Source organism: Rana temporaria, chromosome 4, assembly GCF_905171775.1.
Source record: "Rana temporaria chromosome 4, aRanTem1.1, whole genome shotgun sequence".
In the NCBI taxonomy this organism is placed as follows: Eukaryota; Metazoa; Chordata; class Amphibia; order Anura; family Ranidae; genus Rana; species Rana temporaria.
In genome coordinates, this window is record NC_053492.1 from 374,367,625 (window position 1) to 374,388,528 (window position 20,904).

General features: G+C 41.5%; 1 protein-coding gene across 2 annotated transcripts in view; it reads right to left on the minus strand.

The window, feature by feature from the left end:
- Window positions 1-5,050: 5,050 nt before the first annotated feature.
- Window positions 5,051-20,904, minus strand: part of SCAF8 (SR-related CTD associated factor 8) — a 112,035-nt gene continuing 96,181 nt past the window's right edge. For both annotated transcript variants that reach the window (XM_040350980.1, XM_040350981.1), the window contains 6 exons: window positions 20,203-20,359; window positions 18,616-18,770; window positions 14,833-15,022; window positions 11,521-11,589; window positions 8,332-8,532; window positions 5,051-7,289 (listed from right to left, as the gene is read on the minus strand). In XM_040350980.1, coding sequence (XP_040206914.1) covers window positions 5,674-7,289; window positions 8,332-8,532; window positions 11,521-11,589; window positions 14,833-15,022; window positions 18,616-18,770; window positions 20,203-20,359 — 2,388 coding nt within the window. In that variant the 3' untranslated portion in view covers window positions 5,051-5,673. The remainder of the gene's footprint in view (window positions 7,290-8,331; window positions 8,533-11,520; window positions 11,590-14,832; window positions 15,023-18,615; window positions 18,771-20,202; window positions 20,360-20,904) is intronic.

Here is a 20,904-nt window from a genome sequence, read left to right on the forward strand (position 1 = left end):
TGGTGCCATCTGGTGGTGGCCGTTGGCATTACAAGTAAAACCAGTTCTAATGTGTAAATTTTCACTGTTTTCACTGCCATCTCCTTCCATTTAATAAAAAACACCAAACATTATATATATTTTTTATTTTAACACCCTAGATAATAAAATGGCGATTGTTACAATACTTTGTCACGCCGTATTTGCGCAGCGGTCTTACAAGTGCAATTTTTTGGATATTGTGAAAGATAATGTTACGCCGAGTAAATTGATACCAAACATGTCACACTTCAAAATTGCGTCCGCTCGTGGAATGCCGACAAACTTTTACCCTTTAAAAACTCCATAGGCAACGTTTAAAAAAATTCTACAGGTTGCATGTTTTGAGTTACAGAGGAGGTCTAGAGCTAGAATTATTGCTCTCGCTCTAACGATCGTGGCGATATCTCACATGTGCGGTTTTAATACTGTTTACATATGCGGGCGCTACTCACGTATGTGTTCGCTTCTGCTTGTGAGCTCGTCGGGACGGGGCTACTAGATTCCAAGCAAATTTGTCAAACCCTGATTCAGAATATTGGCATCGGCACTGGATTTTCAGGCTCTACAGCAGCAGCCTTCACGGGACTAAATGTAGACTCGATGGAACCGTCTGAAGAACACCGACTTTGCTTTGTATTTACAATCCCTATGATAGGTTCACCAATAAGCCTAATACATAAGTTGGAATACAAAGCAATGCAACGAATATGTACATAAATAGTCCAAGAACTGAAGTCATTTGAGATACTGGTGTTAATAGGGTTACTACTTGCCCACTCAAGACTTTCTTATCCAGGTATCTTACTGAATCACACAAGTTGACGCCACTAGTTGTCGCATGTCCGCGCAATTGTCAGCGACGCAGTGCCGAAACCGCAAAAAGGGGCCTGGTCCTTTACCTGCATAATGGTCCGGGGCTTAAGTGGTTAAACTTTTGGGCCTCATGCACACGGGACAATAAAATAACGCTAAAAAAATGGCAGTAGTTATTCAAAGTTTTTGCAACAGCGTTTTTTAGTGCTTTTCAATGTTTTTTTTTTTTATTATTATATGTTTTTTACGATGGATCAAAAACGTTAAACTCCAGTGAGCCACGTTTTCAATTGTTTATCAGTGTTTTTTGACGTTAGAGAGCTTTTAGGCCTCATTCACAGGGACGGACCGTTCGCGTCAGCTTGTCAGTTTTGACGGCGGACCTGAACGGCCGATCCATGCATCCCTATGGAGCATCGGATGTCAGCTCCGACCCGATCCGCTAGAAACAGATGTATGGGGGGCACGTCCCCATCCATCCATGCGGATCGGATCGGGTAACATCTGATGATCAGATTGCTCCATAGGAGACAGCGGTGCCCGACAAGCCCCTCTCCGCTCAGTGAGCAGAGAGGAGCTTGTCATCTGTCGGCTCAGCGGAGATCTGCGGACTGGCAGACTCTGTAGGAACGGAGTCCGCCTGTGTGAATGGAGCCTTACAGCTGAAAAACTCCTCTCAGAACCCACTATTTTTTGTTTTGTTTTTTTTACACCAAAAAAACGCCCCAACCAAAAACAGTTGATAACAGCCTTATGTGTGCATGGACACATAGGATAACATGATGAGGCGTTTATTGACTGTAGAAAAAAAACAGCAGCTGAAAAAACGTCCAAAAACATTGAGTGTGCATGAGGCCTTACAATCATTGCTAACTTACCCCTTCCCAAGAGATCTGTGGTATGTCTTGTTACACCTGAACCCTCCAAGCCTCAGTTCAAACTGGCAACCTTTGTACTACAAGTGGCAAAACAAACAATAGCAAGAGCTTGGAACCAACAGTTTATACCTGTTACAGAAGTCCACTGCCGTTTAGACATTTTTTTTCACTAAAGAAAAGCTCTCCAGTATTCTTCTAGATACGCATTAGAAATTTGAACTCCGTGGATCGCTGGGCACCCGCGATCGCTCGTGACAGAGCTAGACCCGGGATCTGTGTGTGTAAACACATAGATGACGCTTCTCAGAGGGGAGAGTGTTTATACCAAGTATGAACACCAATCTATCTCTCCTCCTAATCAGTCCTATTCCCCCCCACAGTTAGAACACACCTAACCCCTTGATTGCCCCTTAGGCCCCGTACACACGGAATTCAGCCAGAAACTCGATCGGAGCCGTATTCTGCCGAGAAACCCGGTCGTGTGTACACTTTTGGCCGAGGAAACCGACGAGGATCTCGTCGGGCCAAATAGAGAACATGTTCTCTATTTCCTCATTAGTCAATGAGGAAACTTGGCTCGCCGAGATCCTCGGCGGCTTCACAAGGAACTCGACGAGCAAAACGATGTGTTTTGCTCGTCGAGTTTCTCGGACGTGTGTACGGGGCCTCAGTGTTAGCCTCTTGCCTGCCAGTGACATTTATACAGTAATCGGTGCATTTTTATAGCACTGATCGCTGTATAATTGTCAATGGTCCCAAAAATGTGTCAAAGGTGTCTGGTCTGTCTGCCATAATGTCGCAGATCACCACAATTGCTAGTAAAAAAAATGCCACAAATCTATCCCCTATTTTGTAGACGCTATAACTTTTGCGCAAACCAATCAATATACGCCTATTGCGTTTTTTTTTTTTTTACCAAAAATATGTAGAAGAATGCGTATCGACCTAAACTGAGGACATTTATATTTATTTTTTCATTTGGGAAATTTCTTGTAGCAAACGTAAAAGATATTGCGTATTTTTCAAAATTGTCGCTTTCTATTGTTTATAGTGCAAAAAATAAAAACCGCAGCGGTGATCAAATGCCACCAAAAGAAAGCTCTATTTGTGGGGGAAAAAGGACGTCAATTTTGTTTGGTTATAGCTTTGCACGACCGTGCAATTGTCCGTTAAAGTGTGGCAGTGCCATATCGCAAAAAATGGCCAGGTCATTGAGCAGCCAAATCATCCGGGGCTGAAGTGGTTAAAGGATAATTTCACCTTTCAGAACATGTTACACCCATATTAAGCATGTAACATGTTACTAACTGACCAGCCTCCGCTGTGACAACGGGCCGGGGATCTTCTCCCTGCACCCGCTGTCACAATTTAAAAAAAAACATGGAAGTGCAGGGCTACACTAACCCAGCCGCATTGTTTATTCACAGAGTTCTGCAAATGGGAGAATTGCAACCACCATCAGCCATTGCGGCTGATGGCCTGCAGTTCTCAATGAAATACCAGGATGCTGATGTACAGTGCTCTTGGTAGTTCATTGAATCTTCCTGTCATTCAGTAACTGCCTGCTCATATGATGTACAGGCACAGGCAGACCGCTACACTGACAGGTCTGCATGAACTGAGATTGCACCTTCAATTTGCTGATCGTGGGTACAATGTTTAACAGGCTCCTAATAAAAATAAAAATAAATACATACACATTTTTTTACCTGCAAAAAGATGTGCATTTATTATTATTATTATTTTTTTTTACTAAGATGCACATATCCTTTAAGGTAAAAGTAATCAATCATAAAAGACCTCATAGTAAAACCAAACAATATTATTAGGGTTGCACCAATACCGATACTAAGCATTTGTACGAGTATCGGTACCCGTGCAAATGCTCCGATACCCAAAGCCTTCAGGCTCGGTTCATTCAGCTCTCAGTGGGATTTTCGCGCTAACAGCGGAAATGTAAATAAAAGGATACCAGCAATTATTGGCTGTCAAGGAGCAGAGCTGCCGCATCCTTAACCACCAATGACATGTCAGTTGTCCATGGGATACCCCTACCCACCTCCTCCTCCCCTCAGCTGTCAATTCTGCTCCCATCCTCACACCCACCGTTCATACCACACCAGCCTCCAGCCCTCCTGTCCTTGCTCTGCAAACTCTGGGGGGTGGGGCAGAGGTAAATCGGGAAGGGACTCCAAAATTCTGTGTACCAATGAGCTAATCCCCCGCTGTGCCTCTATTTATAAGAAAAAAAAGTCTCCAGGTCCCCTATGTTCAGTGGGTGATAAGGGACAGATTAATCCGCAGCAGTACTACACACAATTACAGTGAAGGCCGGCCTCTTCTATATCAGTACACTAGGGCCGGTCGAGAACACGCCTAAACCCAAAAGTGGTTAAATAATCCGCTTTCTTTCCCCCCGACACCCACTGAACATCAGGAACCTACAGAAGTTTAAAAATATAATAAAAGAGGGGGATTAGCTCATTGGTGCACAGAATTTTGAAGTCTCCGCCTACTCTAATGCCCCCCCCCCGCATTGCCCCTAGCCCCAGTTGCCCAGGAGGATGGAGCAGGACCAGGATATATTGGCAGTGCTCAGCTGGTCCCAGGCTCCCAGCTCCAGAAGATCCACCTGCATCCCAGCCACCCTGGCCCTCACTTACCCCCCCCCCCATCCTGCTCTCACTTATCCCACTAGTCTCTTTCATCCCCCACACTCACCTCCCTCCCCTCACCTACCCCTACCACCCAACTCCCTAACCCCCCCCCCCCCCCACCATCTCCCAAACCACCCCTCTACCTACTCTTTCAAGGCGATAGGCATCAGAAATTGGTATCAGTGAGTACTATTGGTACTCGTACTTAAAAAGAAAATTGTATTATTGTCAGAGAGCTTGTGCTTTACATTTAGTAGCCTTTTACCAAATGTTACCCTCATATAGGCTTTAGTTAAAACAAAAAATATATATATACATTTGGAGACTTCTTTGAGCGATATAGAAATCTGCTTATGGCACAGAAGCCATGAAAACACAAGAAGTCTGAAACTTACATTGGCAACCAGACAGAATGATGCAGGAAGCATTTTAACTATGAAAAACCTTGATATTTACTTCTAATGACTGAAAATGCCACAAAGAACTTTTCACCAAAGAGAATTGCATTCAATAGCAGCAGAACTTGTATGCAGAAATGCATATTAACATCACATGTTAAGATCATTGCATTACAATCAATAAAACCACTTGGTAAGGTAACATCATGGGAATAATGAAAACATCCTTTCAAGGTATCAGTTCATCACATGGCAAGTTAAAAAAAATACAATACCTGAAACATTGTTATCAAACAGATGTTTTATTAGGATCTAAAAACAAAATGCACCCAACATTAAACATATTTTTTTCTACTGCAGTACAAGAAACAAATCACAGATACTTAATTTTGGGATTATTACATGGGCTGTGGTGCGGATTTCTCAACCTTGTAGTATTGTCTTGTCTTTTCTATCTTAGTACTGCGATCCGCCAAATATTATTTAAGCCAATTAACAGGTACATAAAAATAATCCCAGCTTTGTCTACACTTTAAAAAAAAAAAAAAATCAACAGCCTGAAATGCAACCAGTCCTAAAATTTCAAACCATCTGCTGTACATTTTTTTTATATTCTTCCATAGGAAGTCTTTTTGCTGGACATTTCACAGGTGATTGATGATAAAAGCACGTGGGGAAATGCTTGTGATTTCTAATTTAAAAATAAAAAAAAATCTCTACCTATCATGTTTAGATTAAGAGCAGTCTATACAAGTCAGTTGGACAGTTAAGTGAAAGGTGAACCGTAACATTAGATTAATTTAAGATTGGCTGACAACAAGCAAACTAGTAAGGTCCAATCAGCCATTAATCTATTACTTAGAGATGACAACTTTACAAAAGGTATCTTTACCTACTGAGTGATGATTATGTTCCCTCAGTTTCTGTGCTTTCAACCAATAGTTGACTCTCTACTTCAGCATCCTTGGCATCCTTCTCTTCGTTTACTTTGACTGATGATTCTTGTTTACAAAGTTCAGGATCATTTGCATTTTTAGCAGTTTGTTGTTGACTGCCAGTTTCTGGCATATCTCCATTAACCTGAGGCATATTATCCTCTTTCTGGTTAGTAGCATTGGCTTCTGAAAAATACTCAAACACTTGTGAGTTAGGAGGCATCCAATTGCTGGACGGCCTCTCCCTTCCAAAGCGGTTGCCGTTTATTTCTCTTCGAAAAGCAAAATCTCGATCATCTCTATCCCTGTTTCTTTCCCAAGGGCGACGGCGGTCATCGAAATCTCTGTTAACCTCTGGTTCAAATCCTCGGTTCCAACCCATCGCATTTTCAGGCTCATGTCTGTAATTGCCATGGCGATGTCTTTCATCTTCAAAGCCCTTTGGGCCACCAAAACCAGGAAAAGGAAGGTGTTGTCTTTCATCAAAATCACCTCTATGTCCCCATGGTTTATCTGGGTGAAACATTATTTGCTCCCTTCTACCACCATCTAAAGGTACTCTTCCAAAATGATCCCTTACATCCGGAGGAGGTCTTCCAAAATGTTCTCTCCCATCCATTGGTAACCTTCCAAAATGATTTCTGCCCTCTAGTATAGGTTGTCCATAATGATCTTTACTGTCCATGTGAAGCCTCCCAAGGTGATCTTCTGGAATAACTCTACCAAAATGATCACGTCCATCTGGTGGTGGCCTGCTAAACATTTCTCGCATATCTAATGGATGTCTCCCAAATGGTGGTAATAAATCTATTGGGGGGCTTCCAAATGGCGGCCTACCTTCTAATGGTGGTTTCATTTCACTATCATGAGAATCAGGGATATTTCTTAGCTTACTTTCATAAGACAGGTGATCAGATGCTCTAAGAATATCAAGAGACTGTGCATCCGCTTTGTTATCAGTTTCATGGGAACCTTCCACAGATAAGTACCCAGCACCACATTCGGGAAGTTTTTCCTGGCCCTCAGAAGGATCAACAACAGCCATATCTTGCAGCTCATGATTATCTACTGTATGTCGCATATTAATATCTATTTCCTCTGCAGTGAGCACACTTTTATTTTCTGGGGCAGCTACAGCTTGTATGCTTTCTTTATTGTGTTCACCTCCAGGTGGTGGGCCAACATTTTCTAACGGAGGAAAACGGTAATCTTGGTCTCCTTCTTGTTGAATATTACTGCTTGGCAGAGGTACACTTTCTTCTTGAGTAGGAGTGTTATCAGAATTAAGTCTACTTGGAATACTAGGACGTGAAAAAATATCTCCTGGAGGAAAAGGAAGAGAATGCATAGTAGGGTCCATGAAAGCTGGTGGAAGCATGCTTCTCGATGGTGGTAGAGGTGGCATTGCTGGAGTTAATAAAGCAAATCTTGCTGTTGCTGGTTGGGGCAATAATCCTTGGCGAATATCTAAAAAGGGCATCCCCGCAATTCTACCTGGCATGCTCAAATGAGGAATAGGTGCTGTGACAGGGGGCTGTGGCTGAACTGTCAAGATCCCAGCACTGCTCACCATTGTGTTTTGAGAGGCTGAAAGGAAAAAAAAAAAAAAAATTATTATAAGGAATAAGTAAAATAAAGCATTAAAAACAACAATTTGTTTTATTGACTTAAATTTGTCAATTACAGTATATACTCGAGTATAAGCCGAGGCACCTAATTTTACCACAAAAAAATGGGGAAACGTATTGACTCGAGTATAAGCTGAGGGTGTCCATCTGCATGCCTCACTGTGCCCATGCCTCACTGTGCCAATGACTAGACTGACATTTAACATGGGAGTCTATGGAAGGGGAGCCCGGCTTTGAAAAATCGGTGCTCCCCAGCCTTACGTCCCCCAGACAACAAACTTTGCACACTTGTAGAGGATAACATGTGTGCCAAGTTCCAGATCCAGGGGACCTACGGCCAGTACCAGGTCCCCAAAATCACCAGAGAAATTACCGTTTAACATGGGAGTCTATGAAAGGGGTGCCCGATTTGAAAAATCGGTGCTCTCCGGCCAACAAACTTTGCACACTTGTAGAGGAAGAGTAGAGGGCTACATGTGTGCCAAGTTTGGGATCCCCCAAAGTCTGGGAGATCAGGCGCAAAAAGGTGACTCAAGTATAAGCCGAGGGGGGCATTTTCAGCACAAAAAAATGTGCTGAAAATGTTGTCTTATACTTGAGAATATACAGTACTTGAATTTCCTATTTCTAAATGTCAAGTCTCAGTGACCTGTATTAACTTGCAGAAGGTGAATCTTTTTTTCTATTTTTTTCAATGGTTTACCCACTGATTTGTATTATGGAAGACCCACCACACTACTGTATGATCTTTCACACATATTTTGTGCACATTCAACTCACTGCATAAGAGAATCCTCCCTTGCAGCCACTCTTTTCACCTGTCACCATGAAAATGTACAATTTCCATGAATGTGTAGGGCTATTGCAAGCAGATTCAAAAACTAATAATAAATATGGTCTTCAGCACAAACCTCACCCAAAACACTAAAAATAATAAGAGAATGCAATACAAAGAGACCACTGTAGCATGATATTATGCACTCAGTAGATTTTATGCTTACCATTTAAAGCTGATCTTTCTGTAAAATTTTCTATAGAAGGTTGTCTTTTGCTTTCCTGATCTATATGTGTACTTGAAGGTAGGTTAAACACAGATGTGGTGGATGCCGATGTAGTTGCAACTGCTCCAACAGGCAACATCAGGCTGCTGTATGAAACATCTTTCATTGGATCTGCAGAAATAGGCAGTCGTGGAACTAGTGCTTTAAACAAAACAAAAAGGTTGACAGTTAGAAAAGTATCCACAAACATTTCAAACGTAAAGTGGAGCTTCAGTCAGAAGATTAAGTCCTGCTACATGACTTCAGGCTGGCGGCTTTTGAAGGTATAGCCATGTAAAACTTTAAAAATAAGTGCGCATACTGTTTAAAATGCAGTAATATACTGTATCATCCTGCTCTGCACATGCTCAGTTGCTCTCTATTTTTAAGCAATGCTGAATTTGTAGAGGGGCCAACCTACTGGCAGCTTTAAGGCTGCTTTCACACTGAGGCGATATGCAGGCACTATAGAGCTAAAAATAGCACCTGCAAAGTGCCTTGAAAGAGCCGCTCATTTCACTACAATATGAAACCCAAGGGCTTTCACACTGGAGCGGAGCGCTGGCAGGACGGTAAAAAAAAGTCCTGCTAGTCGCATCTTTGAAGCACTGTATACACCGCTCCTAAAGTGCCCCTGCCCATTAAAATCAGTAGGCAGCGCTGCCGAACTGCCGGCAAAGCGCCTCTGCATTGGTGCTTTGCCGGCGGTTTTACCATTTTTCGTCCGCTAGCGGGGGTAAAAAGTGCCCCGCTATTGGCCAAAAAGCACTGCAAAAACCTCCTCTAACTTTAACCTGGTAACTTTTTTTTTTTTTAGGAGATTTTTATTAGGTACTGTAGTGTTTCCATTCCACGAGTGTGTGCAAAAAGACACCTGTCCCACAATCCAGCGACGTGTCCACCCGAACCCTCCATTCTCTCCCCCACCTGTCCATGGCGCTGCCAATACTATTGTGGGCATCTGGCTGGGACAGCTTGCAGCTTCAGAGGGGGTTGTGCATGTCTCACTGCGCTGTCCTACATAGCTGGGCAATCTTCTGGGACATGTTACAGCAGATGGTCAGAAAATCAGACATGATATAAGAGACTGTCAGATTGTAACATGCTATTGGAGTTGCTGGAGACTGGGGACGTGCTTCAGGAGACAGACTGGCGACCTATTACACAAGGCTGCTTGAAATCACTACTATAACAGGGCAATAAGGAAACACGGATTAGTCTACAGGGGACACAAGGGCTGCACAAAAATTGGCAGCCCTTAGTATGCAGGTTGGGCACTGGAGTGCCATTCAATTTATGAAATAATGCATTTCAATTTTGTGTGTTTATTTTTTTATATACAGTACTGTGAATTTTTTTAGGCAGGTGAGAAGAAATGCTGTAAAGTAAGAATGCTTTCAAAAATATATATTTTAATGGTTTATTATTAATTTACAAAACGCAAAGGAAGCGAACAGAAGAAACATCTAAACCAAATCAATATTTGGTATGACAACCCTTTGGCTTCAAACCAGCATCAATTCTTCTAGGTACACTAGGTACACTTTTACACCAGCCTAACTTTTGCACAGTGTGTGTGTATGTATATGTGTGTGTGTATATATATATATATATATATGTGTATATATATATGTGTATATATATATATATATATATATATATATATATATATATATATATATATATATATATACACACATACACATACATACATACATACATACACACACACAGATTTATGGCTATTCAGAGCTTTAGGTGGCTCTTGAGGCATAGTCTCTGCTCACAGCTCCAACCAGGCAGTAGAGGAATTACAGAAGGTGTCTGTCCCCAATGGAAAAAAAAATTAATTTGAGAATCCAACAGGATGGGCTAAATCCCTTTCCTTGACTTACATTCAGAGGATCATGCTGCTGGCATCAACATAAAAGAAGAATGATGACTAGTTCTCATCAGCATCTACCCAAGACTTAATTATCTATTTCAAGTACATTAGTCATTGATATTAATTTCAAATCTTGCCAAATGCGTAAGGCATATACGCAGCGGAAATAAAACTGCCACACATTGGAGCCCTTTCACACTCGGGCGGTGGGGGCATCCACAGTAAAGTGCAGCTATTTTAAGGGGTGCTCTACCATAGTTTTCGCAGGCGCTGGCGGGGGCTTTTAACACCCGCCGCTGCCCATTTATTGGGGACATGAATACACTGCTCCTACAGCACCTCAAAGATGCTGCTAGCAGGATTTTTTTTTTTTTACCTCTGACTTTCACAGGGGAGTGAATGGAGCCGCTCTTTCAGGGCTCTATTTTTAGTGTTATAGCACCTGCAAAGCTCCTTCAGTGTGAAAGGGGTCTTAGTGTTGTGCAGTAAGCATGTTTTCAGCACGCAGTCTCACAATCCCAGCATACTGACTGAGCGGTCACTGTCAGCAACCAACCAAGGCTCCTGATCGGGAACCAGGAAGATGAGCTTGTGATCAAGTGTCAGGCTGTGATGGGTTAAGATTAGGGGGTCGACCGGTATCGTTTTTTCAGGGCCGATACCCATTTTCGGGCTACCTTTCAGACCGATAATCTGGACATCACTGTTACCGGCCCCCAGATGCAGTATATCACTTGTCACTGTCAACTAGATGCAGTATGTCACTTGTTACCATCACCTGCCACCCATATGCAGCATGTTACTTGCCACTGTCACCTGCCACCCATATGCAGCTTGTCACTACTTACACTACTTCTGGCAGCCTCTCATTAGCGTCCGAGCGGGTACATTTCCACATGTTGGTGAGCAATAAAAAAAAAAACTATCTTTTTGCTCGCCCGCAGCTCTGTCAAGAGCAGCCTTTGCGGCTCTGCTGCAGGGGTGGAACAGCGGTGATGCGAGGCGGTGAGTGAGAGAAGATGTCATCTCTGCTGCCCGCCACACCACCGACAGAGATTGGCAGAGACTGGCAGAGACTGCAGCGAGCGCCGCGTAGGGACAGGGGGAGAATGACTGACTAATATTGGTAATATCGGCACATTTCTGACCGATACCGATTATTTGATTATCAGCCCCCAATAATCGGCCCCTCCGATAATCGGCGACCCCTAGTTAAGCTATTTTCAATGTCGTCAACAACTTTCCTTGAGCATTATTTCACTTACCTGTTGGAATAGCTGAGCTAATTGCAGGAGGAGGGATAGCAGGTGGTGGTACTGGCGGTGGAATAAAACCTGTAAAAAGTAATGCAAGCACATGACTAAATATGAATTTTCCAAATTATTTGTCAGCATTGTACATGTCTACAGGTGCATCTAAAAAAAAAAAAAGAATACCATCAAAAACTTTTATTTCAGTAATTCAATTGAAAATGTGAAACTCATATTATAGAGATTCATTACACACAGAGTGATATATTTCAAGCATTTCTTTCCTTTAATTTTGCTTGCAGCTAGTGAAAACCCAAAATTCAGTATCTCAGAAAATTAGACTTAAATAAAAAAAAAAGGATTTTTAATACATAAATGTTGGCTTACTGAAAAGCATGTTCATGTACAGTATAGTATGCACTCAATACTTGGTCTGGGCTCCTTTTGCATGAATTACTGCACCAATGCGGCGTGGCATGATCACTGAACCAGGTATTGGTACATTTGGCATTGTGGGCAGGTGCCAAGTCCTGCTGGAAAATGAAATCAGCATCTCCATAAAGCTGGTCAGCAGAGGGAAGCATGAAGTGCTCTAGAATCTCCTGGTAGAGGGCTGCGCTGACTTTGAAATTGATAAAACACAGTGGACCAACACCAGCAGATGACATGGCTCCCAAAATCATCACTGACTGTGGAAACATCACACTGGACCTAATGCAACTTGGATTTTGTGCCTCACCACACTTCTTCCAGACTCTGGGACCTTGATTTCAAAATGAAATGCAAAATGTACTTACGTCCGAAAAGAGGACTTCACTGAGCAATAGTCCAAGTCCTTTTTTTCCTTAACCCAGGTAAAACGCTTCTGACATTATTTCTAGTTCAGGAGTGGCTTGACACAAGGATGCCCGTGTCCTGGATACGTCTGTATGCGGTGGCTCTTGAAGCCTTTACACCAGCCGTAGTCCACTCCGTGTGACTCTCCTCCAAATTTTTAAATGGCCTTTGCTTCACAATCCTCTCAAGGCTGTGGTTATCCCCGTTTTCTACCACACTTTTTCCTTCCACCCAACTTTCCATTAATATGCTTGGATACAGCACTCTGAACAGCCAGCTTCTTTAGCAATGACCTTTTGTGACTTAGCCTCTTCTGCACAACTGTCAAGTAAGCAGTCTATCCCATTATTGTGTAAGGCCCCGTACACACGATAGAATCCATCCGCTGAAAAATCTCAGCGGATCGGTTTCAGCGGATAGATTCTATGGTGTGTACAATCCAGCGGATCTGTTTCCGCTGATTTTTATCCCCTGGGATGGATTTCAAGCGGATAAAAATTTGAAGACATGCTTTCAAATCTATCCGCTTGAATCCATCCCAACGGATTGATCCGCTGGTCTGTACAGACTCACCGGATCAATCCGTCCGAAGGGATCCCCTGCATGCGTCGTAATGATTCGACGCATGCGTGGAATTCCTTATATGACAGCGTCGCGCTCGTCGCCGTGTCATCATCGCGGCGACGGCGCGACACGTCATCGCGAGGGAATTTCGGCGCGGATTTCGATCCTATGGTGAGTACACTCCATCGGATCCAAATCCGCTGAAATCCTCGAGAGGATTTATCCGCGGAAACGGTCCGCTGGACCGTATCCGCGGATAAATCCTCTCGTGTGTACTAGGCCTAACCGACTGAGAGACCATTTAAAGGCTCAGGAAACCTTTACAGGGGTTTTGAGTTAATTGGCTGATTAGAGTGTGAGTCTACAATATTGAAATGTTTCACAATATTCTAATTTTATGCATTTTGGGTTTTCACTAGCTGTAAGACAAAATCATCAAAGTTAAACGAAAGAAATGCTTGAAAAATGTCACTCTGTGTGTAATGAATCTATATAATATATGAGTTTCACTTTTTGAACTGAATTACTGAAATAAATAATCAACTTTTTGATGATATTCAGTTTTTTTTTAAATGCACCTGTATATTTTTAGAACAAAAACAAGGTGAATGTTCACGCTGTAATAATGAATTTGTTTATTTGATTAAAATTACATAAGTATTTCAAAGTGGGAAAACACGAGGTTGATGCCAATTTACAAATCAGGGTTCTATTTGTATTGCCCATATGGTTTTCATTAACGCCTATAACCTATGTTCCAGTTATACTGCTAGGTACAGTCCCTGCCCCTAAATACAGTGGGACCAATTTAAAAAGACACTTGCACCAGATTTCTGGTGGTGTGTATGTAGTTGGAAGCCTTGTGCCAAAGTCATGAAAACCCTTGTACAACATAGTACCGAGAGGCAACAAATCAAGCAGTTCTTGTATGGTGCCATTGTTGCAACAAATTCATAAAGAGATACTGCCATATCAAAGATAAGGAAAATGGAGGTAAACCACTGACTCTGTTGCTTGTGTATATATTGTATTGCATCTCTGAAACAATTCTGTGACATAATAGGGTTGATTTACTAAAACTGGATTGTGGAAAATCAGGTGCAGCTTTGCATAGAAACCAATCAACTTCCATTTTTTTCAGCCCATCAAACCTTAATTAAAGAAGCTAAAGTTAGAAGTCGATTGGTTACCATGCGCAGCTGAACCAGATTTTTTACTCTTTGGTTTTAGTAAATCAACCCCTCAGGAACAATATTTGATACATTTCCATTACCGACCAAACTTTTCCAAATAGCTTCTCTTCCTGTAAAACTCTGCCACTTCGCAGGAGAGATGTTCGCGACAGTTGTGTCAGAGTAGCAAGAGATTTCTTAGACCCCTTACTGACACATACCTGTACATAAATCTGTCACTAGTTCTGCCATTTGTTGCACCACGACACAGATTTCTAAGAGTACTTACAACACTCCTTATAAATCCCAGGCAGTATCTTAAAAGTACACTGCACTTAAAGTCAAATTCTACCCAAAGGGTTTTATTTTGATTTGGAAAGAGTGGAGAAGAATTCAAACTACTTTAAGGGAAGGGGGTGATGGAAAATATCCCAAGGGGACCACAGATAAACAAAAACACATTTCTAGCAGCGCAAGAAAGGAATAGGACTTCTGACAATGTATTCATTGCTGTCTACGCTGACACTAGCACCTCTCATTTCTTGTACAGGTGCCCAAGAGACAGCAAATGACGTAAAATATTCCCAATAGGTTGCCACATACAAATTATAATAACTCTTCTCCAATCTATCCAAAACTTAAAAGAAATATATTTTGGCTGGAGTTGGACTTTAAAAAGAACAAAATCAGGAAAGGGCAACTGTAATAATCTGAAGTGAACGCTGTTTTTAGATTCTAACTACCAAATACATACCTGGTGGTGGCTGTGAAGGGTTGAAACTTGCACGCATAAATGGAGGTGGAGGAAGATTGGTGTAGCCCGGAGGTGGTACCGTCATAGAGACAGGGAATGCAGGTGGTACCAAACTTACAGCAGGAACAGCAGGGACAGCAGGAACAGCAGGCATAGCAGGCATAGCAGGGACAGTTGGTGTAACTGGAATCTGTATGAAAAAAATGAATTAGTTGAAGAATGGAGTGATGCAACGTAAAAAAAATATGACAAATCATAATGTTACATTTAAAATGTCTAAATAAAAGAGCAAAAATAGGATCTATATTGCGACTTACCTCAGATGCAACGATTGCATTAGTTAATTAGTTGTTTCTTGCTTTTGTTTTTACCTTTCTTGTTCTATGGTGAAGGCTCACTCACTATACCATATCTACCGAGGACCAGAGTTATCACATTAGGACAGGACTACAGAACACCTCTACCTCTCCCATAACATAGAGGATGGTGCTCTGTGGTTTAAAGAGATAGCTGGGAATAATGATAACTTATAAGAGTCAGCATAGGCAGGAAATTAACAGCTGACAAGGTTCCTGACAGATCCAACAGGCATTTATTGCACTTATTGAAGAGATGTAACAAAACACTTTCTATACCGAACCAAAGAGGAACCAAGAAAAGATCACTATTATGCCGCGTACACACGATCAGTCCATCCGATGAGAACGGACCGATGGACCGTTTTCATTGGTTAACCGATGAAGCTGACTGATGGTCCGTCGCGCCTACACACCATTGGTTAAAAAAAACGATCGCGTCAGAACGCGGTGACGTAAAACACAACGACGTGCTGGAAAAAACGAAGTTCAATGCTTCCAAGCATGCATGCATCGACGATTCTGAGCATGCCTGGATTTTTAACCGATGGACGTGCCTACAGACGATCGGTTTTGTTCTATCGGTTAGGTATCCATCAGTTAAATTTAAAACAATGGATAAATAACCAATGGGGCCCACACGCGATCGGTTTGGTCCGAAGAAAACGGTCCATCAGACCATTCTCATTGGTTTGACCGATCGTGTGTACGTGGCATCAAGGTTTACACATCCATTACATGGAAACAATATAGCAGAATGACGCCTGGATGGTGCCTTTTCCAGTCTAACCTCAAAGTCATATGACATCCTTCGCATTGCAGCATGTGGAGGTTGCTGGTGGGCTGTGTCCCTCGGACACAGCGCCTCACCGATTAGGTTAAAGAGCCAATGACGTAGGCTCTTTACCATGTGATAAGCTGCATTCAAGCAAATGCCGGTTATCTGCATTTCCTTTCCTCAGTGCTGTCAGTGTCTGAGGAAATAAAAGCCGATAATTTCCTGTTACAGGGGACATTTGCATTTGCAATTCCCTATTGACCATCAGTGTCCATCAGTACAACATATCAGTGCCCATTAGGGAAGCCTCAGCGGCGCCCATCAGTGCAGCCTCAGAAGTGCCCAGTGAAGGAAAAAAAAAAAAAAAAAACGTACTAATTTGCAAAATTGTATAACAGAAACAAATTAAAAGGTTTTTTTTTTCTCTTTTTCTAAATTGTTGGTCTTTTTTTCATAAAAAAAAAAAAACCCAGTGGTAATTAAATACCAGGAAAAAAATAAAAGAAGAAGCTCTGTCTCAAAATAATGATAACAATGTCACATTGGAAATTCATGTGGAAGCCACACTGCTATGTAAAGGCATCTCTGAAAATGATGGTCTCTATTAGCCACTTGACCTCTGGAAGATTCCCCCCCCCCCATGACCAGGCTATTTTTTGTGATACAGCAATGCGTTATTTAACTGACAATTGTGCAGTCGTGCGACACTGCACCCCAAAGAAAGCATGTCCTTTTTTTTCCCCACAAATAAAGCTTTTTTTGGTGGTATTTGACCACCTCCGGTTTTTATTTTTTGCGCTATAAACGAATAGAGACACACGATTAAAAAAACAAAAAACAAACAAACACAAAATGTTTTACTTTCTGCGATAAAACACATAAAAAAAATGTAATAAGTGTATATTGATTGGTTTTCACAAAAGTGTCTACAAACATAAAATATTTTTAATTTACTACTAATGGCAGGGCGCCGATACCTTTTTGGGGACCAGTGACACCAATACAGTGATCAATACTAAAAATATGCAATGTCACTGTACTAATGACACAGGCTGCGGAGGTGTTAACATCAGGGGTGATCAAAGGATTAAATGTGTGCCTGAGCCGTGCTTTACTAAACTGCGGGAGGTGCTTTTACTAGGAAGATATTTGCCAGCACACCTTGGATCGACACAAAATAGCGTCCAAACGGATAGTTTATTGCATGAACACAACACAAGGAGACTGCAACGTTTCGGAGTCACGCAGGACCCCTTTCGTCATCACATGCCTGCTAGCAAATATCTTCGTTGTGACTTGAACCAGTATCCAGCTGACATACCGACAGCCCTTTTCAACCTTAAAAGGTACAGCAACACACCAGAAGCCCACACAAGGGAGCTGAAGATTTCCAGTGTCTGTATTGTTTCTGTTTGCTGGGTAATGAAATCTTCTCAACCGGTAGTGAAATCTTTCTAATCTTGCATTTATAACATATTGTTGCACATGTATTACGCTATTATCTATCTTTTCTGCAGATAATTTAATCTCTCTAATACTCCTAAAGAAGGGGAGGGACCACTATGTCAACACTATGCCTAGTGTTCTGTAAATTGGATATTGCATTCATAGAAAATACTATTATTTGAAGGATCAATTTTAGCATGTGACATTTTTAATATTATATCAGCAAATATTTGGAAGCATTTCATTTAGGCCCCTTTCACACTTGTGTGGCTTGAGACTGAAAAGTCCCATTACATAACCCATGATTTTCAATGAGTACCGTTCATATCTGTGCAACTTCAAAGTAGTCCCTGCACTACTTTGGTCTGACTTTGAAGCGACTTGAGGTCCAAAAACCTCAACATCACACAGGCAAGTCGCGTCAATTTAGGTAAAAAGCCTGTTAATTTTCCAATGTGTTTTGGAATGTGAAAGAGAACATATAAAGAGAACATATAAACTCTGCATACAGAGGGGTTTAAAAATTGTTCTAGCTGTGGTTTTCTTCATACCACAATTTCCTAAAAGCGTCTGCACGATCTAATCAGAGGAAATCACTGCATTAAAAATCTCTCTCTCTCTCTCTCTCTCTCTCTCTCTCTCTCTCTCTCTCTCTCTCTCTCTCTCTCTCTCTCTCTCTCTCTCTCTCTCTCTCTCTCTCTCTCTCTCTCTCTCTCTCTCTCTCTCTCTCTCTCTCTCTCTCTCTCTCTCTCTCTCTCTCTCTCTCTCTCTCTCTCTCTCTCTCTCTCTCTCTCTCTCTCTCTCTCTCTCTCTCTCTCTCTCTCTCTCTCTCTCTCTCTCTCTCTCTCTCTCTCTCTCTCTATATATATATATATATATATATATATATATATATATATATAGATATAGATATACATACAGTATATGTCAAGGATGGGCAAATTCCTGTCACATGAATCAAATTATTTTTTTTATAAATAGACATGATAACATAACACTAACAAGCAAAGGAACTGCCCTTCTACCAAAAGGTAACAACAGTCTGTTAAAGTAAGGTAAATATTCAGTTTAATATAACATTTACTAGTAAATTAATACATTATACTAGCATTCAACATATTTGAACGTTCAGAGAACTCATTTAAACAGTAACTGTATATTCACAAAATTAGATTATACACTTCTTTTAATAAAAATAGTTACCTGGAGCATTGCAACTGGCTGAGTATATGCCTCTGTTTGCGTTGTTATGATTGTGGGTTTTGGTATAACTGGACTTTGTACAGTAGTAGTGGGAGGTGGTGCAGAAACAGGCTCCTTAGTGACAGTAGGTTCTGCGTTTCTTTGATTTGCCCAGTCTATAAGAAGTGCAACAGAAATCACATTTTATTATGGTAAAATGAGTCTTGGGTGTATTAGGAACAAAAATACAATCACAAACCCCAAGCATGAATTAGACACATGGACACTACAAGATGCATAATTAATGTGATTGTAATAACAAATATGCTATACTTACCTGCTCTGTGCAATGGTTTTGCACAGAGCAACCCTGATCCATCTCTTCTGGGGTCCCCCGTCAGTGCTCTGAACTCCTCCTCTTGTCTGTGTGCCACCATAGGAAGCTGCTTCCCATGGTGGCACATGTGCAGGCTCAATTCCGAGCCGGTCTGTGTGTCTTTTGTCACACAGAGCATGGCACTGCCCCTCTTCCTTGTCACTGCAACTGGAGGTAGATCGAGACAGGTCTCAGGTAAGTAATTGGCGGGGGAGGGCTGTATATAATTTATTTTTACCTTAATGCAAAGAATGCATGACGATAAAAAAAAAAACTTTTGCCTTTACAACCACTTTAAGCAAACTAAATCACTGCCCATGCTACATATACAGTGTGCGTTAGATATTATTAAAGTGGAACAATAGGCAAATTACTAAATACACCATTAGAATAAATATGTTCTATGTAGTATATTTGTCCTTCCCCCAGTCTTGAGATTTGCAGAAAGCCTGATAACCTAACTTTTTTTCATAATTCAGTTAAGCAAGTTAGGTCAACTTCCTGTCTCCAGCCAGTGACTGAACAGCAAACAGACTAATGAGGTCATCATTCTGTTCTCGCCTTCTGTCAACATATTCTTTGCCGGGGTTCTGACAAAATTGGTCAACTCAGCAGAATATCGAACCACGTCACTTCCGGTTTATTTAAAACATAATTAGTTTCACATGATAAGGAATATGTGTTTTGAGTGGCAATCGAATGCAGTCCGGTGCACGATATTATGAGCAGAGATTGTTACTCCGCTCCAACACTAACCAACAAAATGTCCGCCTCCGAAGTGGCGTCAACTTCATCCCTGTTAGCCGCTGTGCAGTGAAAACACCCAAACGTTCCTTTACCTGGCTTAATTCGGTTGCTTCTGTTGTGTCCAAACACGAATTCGTCAAAATCTGCAATTACTGTGGGTTGTAAGAAACCGGAAGTGACGTGGTTCGATATTCTGCCAAGCTGTGTATTTTGTCAGGACAGCTGCACACGTGGATGTAGGATGTCCGAGTAGCTCCTAGAACCCCCCTTCCACTACTGATCTAGGTGCTCCTGTACAAGAGGCTAAGTATACTATTTCGCTATTATTTACACTAGTAGCATTTAAATATATTGTTTTAAATATACATAACTGTATTCACTGGTATGTTGCCTACAGTTCAGCTACATGATGATATTTAAAATACATTTTTACTATATTGCAATCAAATCTCCCACTCACTAGAAATTTAAAGTTAAATTGTTACCATTGTTAACAGTTTCTTGATCAATCATTCCACCTTCTGAGAAATCTTCTAGATCATCCAGTTTCACTTTTTCCCAAGAAATATATGTGACTCCAAGTTCCGCATCCCAGAACTGCTTGTACTCTGTTTTCACACCCTTATTTAATGCCCAAGCGATCTAAATGAATTAGAAATTAGACAAACAAAACAGTAAAATCATTACCGGAAAAGAAAATCCATAGGTTTGCAACAGTACTGACAGCAGAACATACTACAGATTTCTTCTAAAGAGTCATCTTTTGTCACCTCATGGGTTATATTAACTTAATAAACGAGTATAAAATTAAGAACCGCTTAACTGCCCTAAGGATAGGACAAACAGGGAATCCATCTGTCTGAAGCTGTGGCTTTGAGGTGGACTCTAATTGTTCTGTGTCCATGCAATGCATAGAAATTTTCTTAGGATGCTTTGGAGCCAGGCATAAGGATGGTAAGACTATGTCCTCATTGAGGTGGAAGACTGATGCCACTTTGGGAGGAAAGAATGGTCTTGGGCGTAACACATCTTGTCTTTGTGAAGTATGAGGAATGGCTTCTTACAGGAGAGAGCTGTCAACTCAAAGACATGTCTGACATGTGATAACAACCAAAAGGGCTACTATGTAGGAGAGGTCACCAAGGAGCATATCTATGATGAGCTCAAAGGGCAGTTTCTGCAGGGCA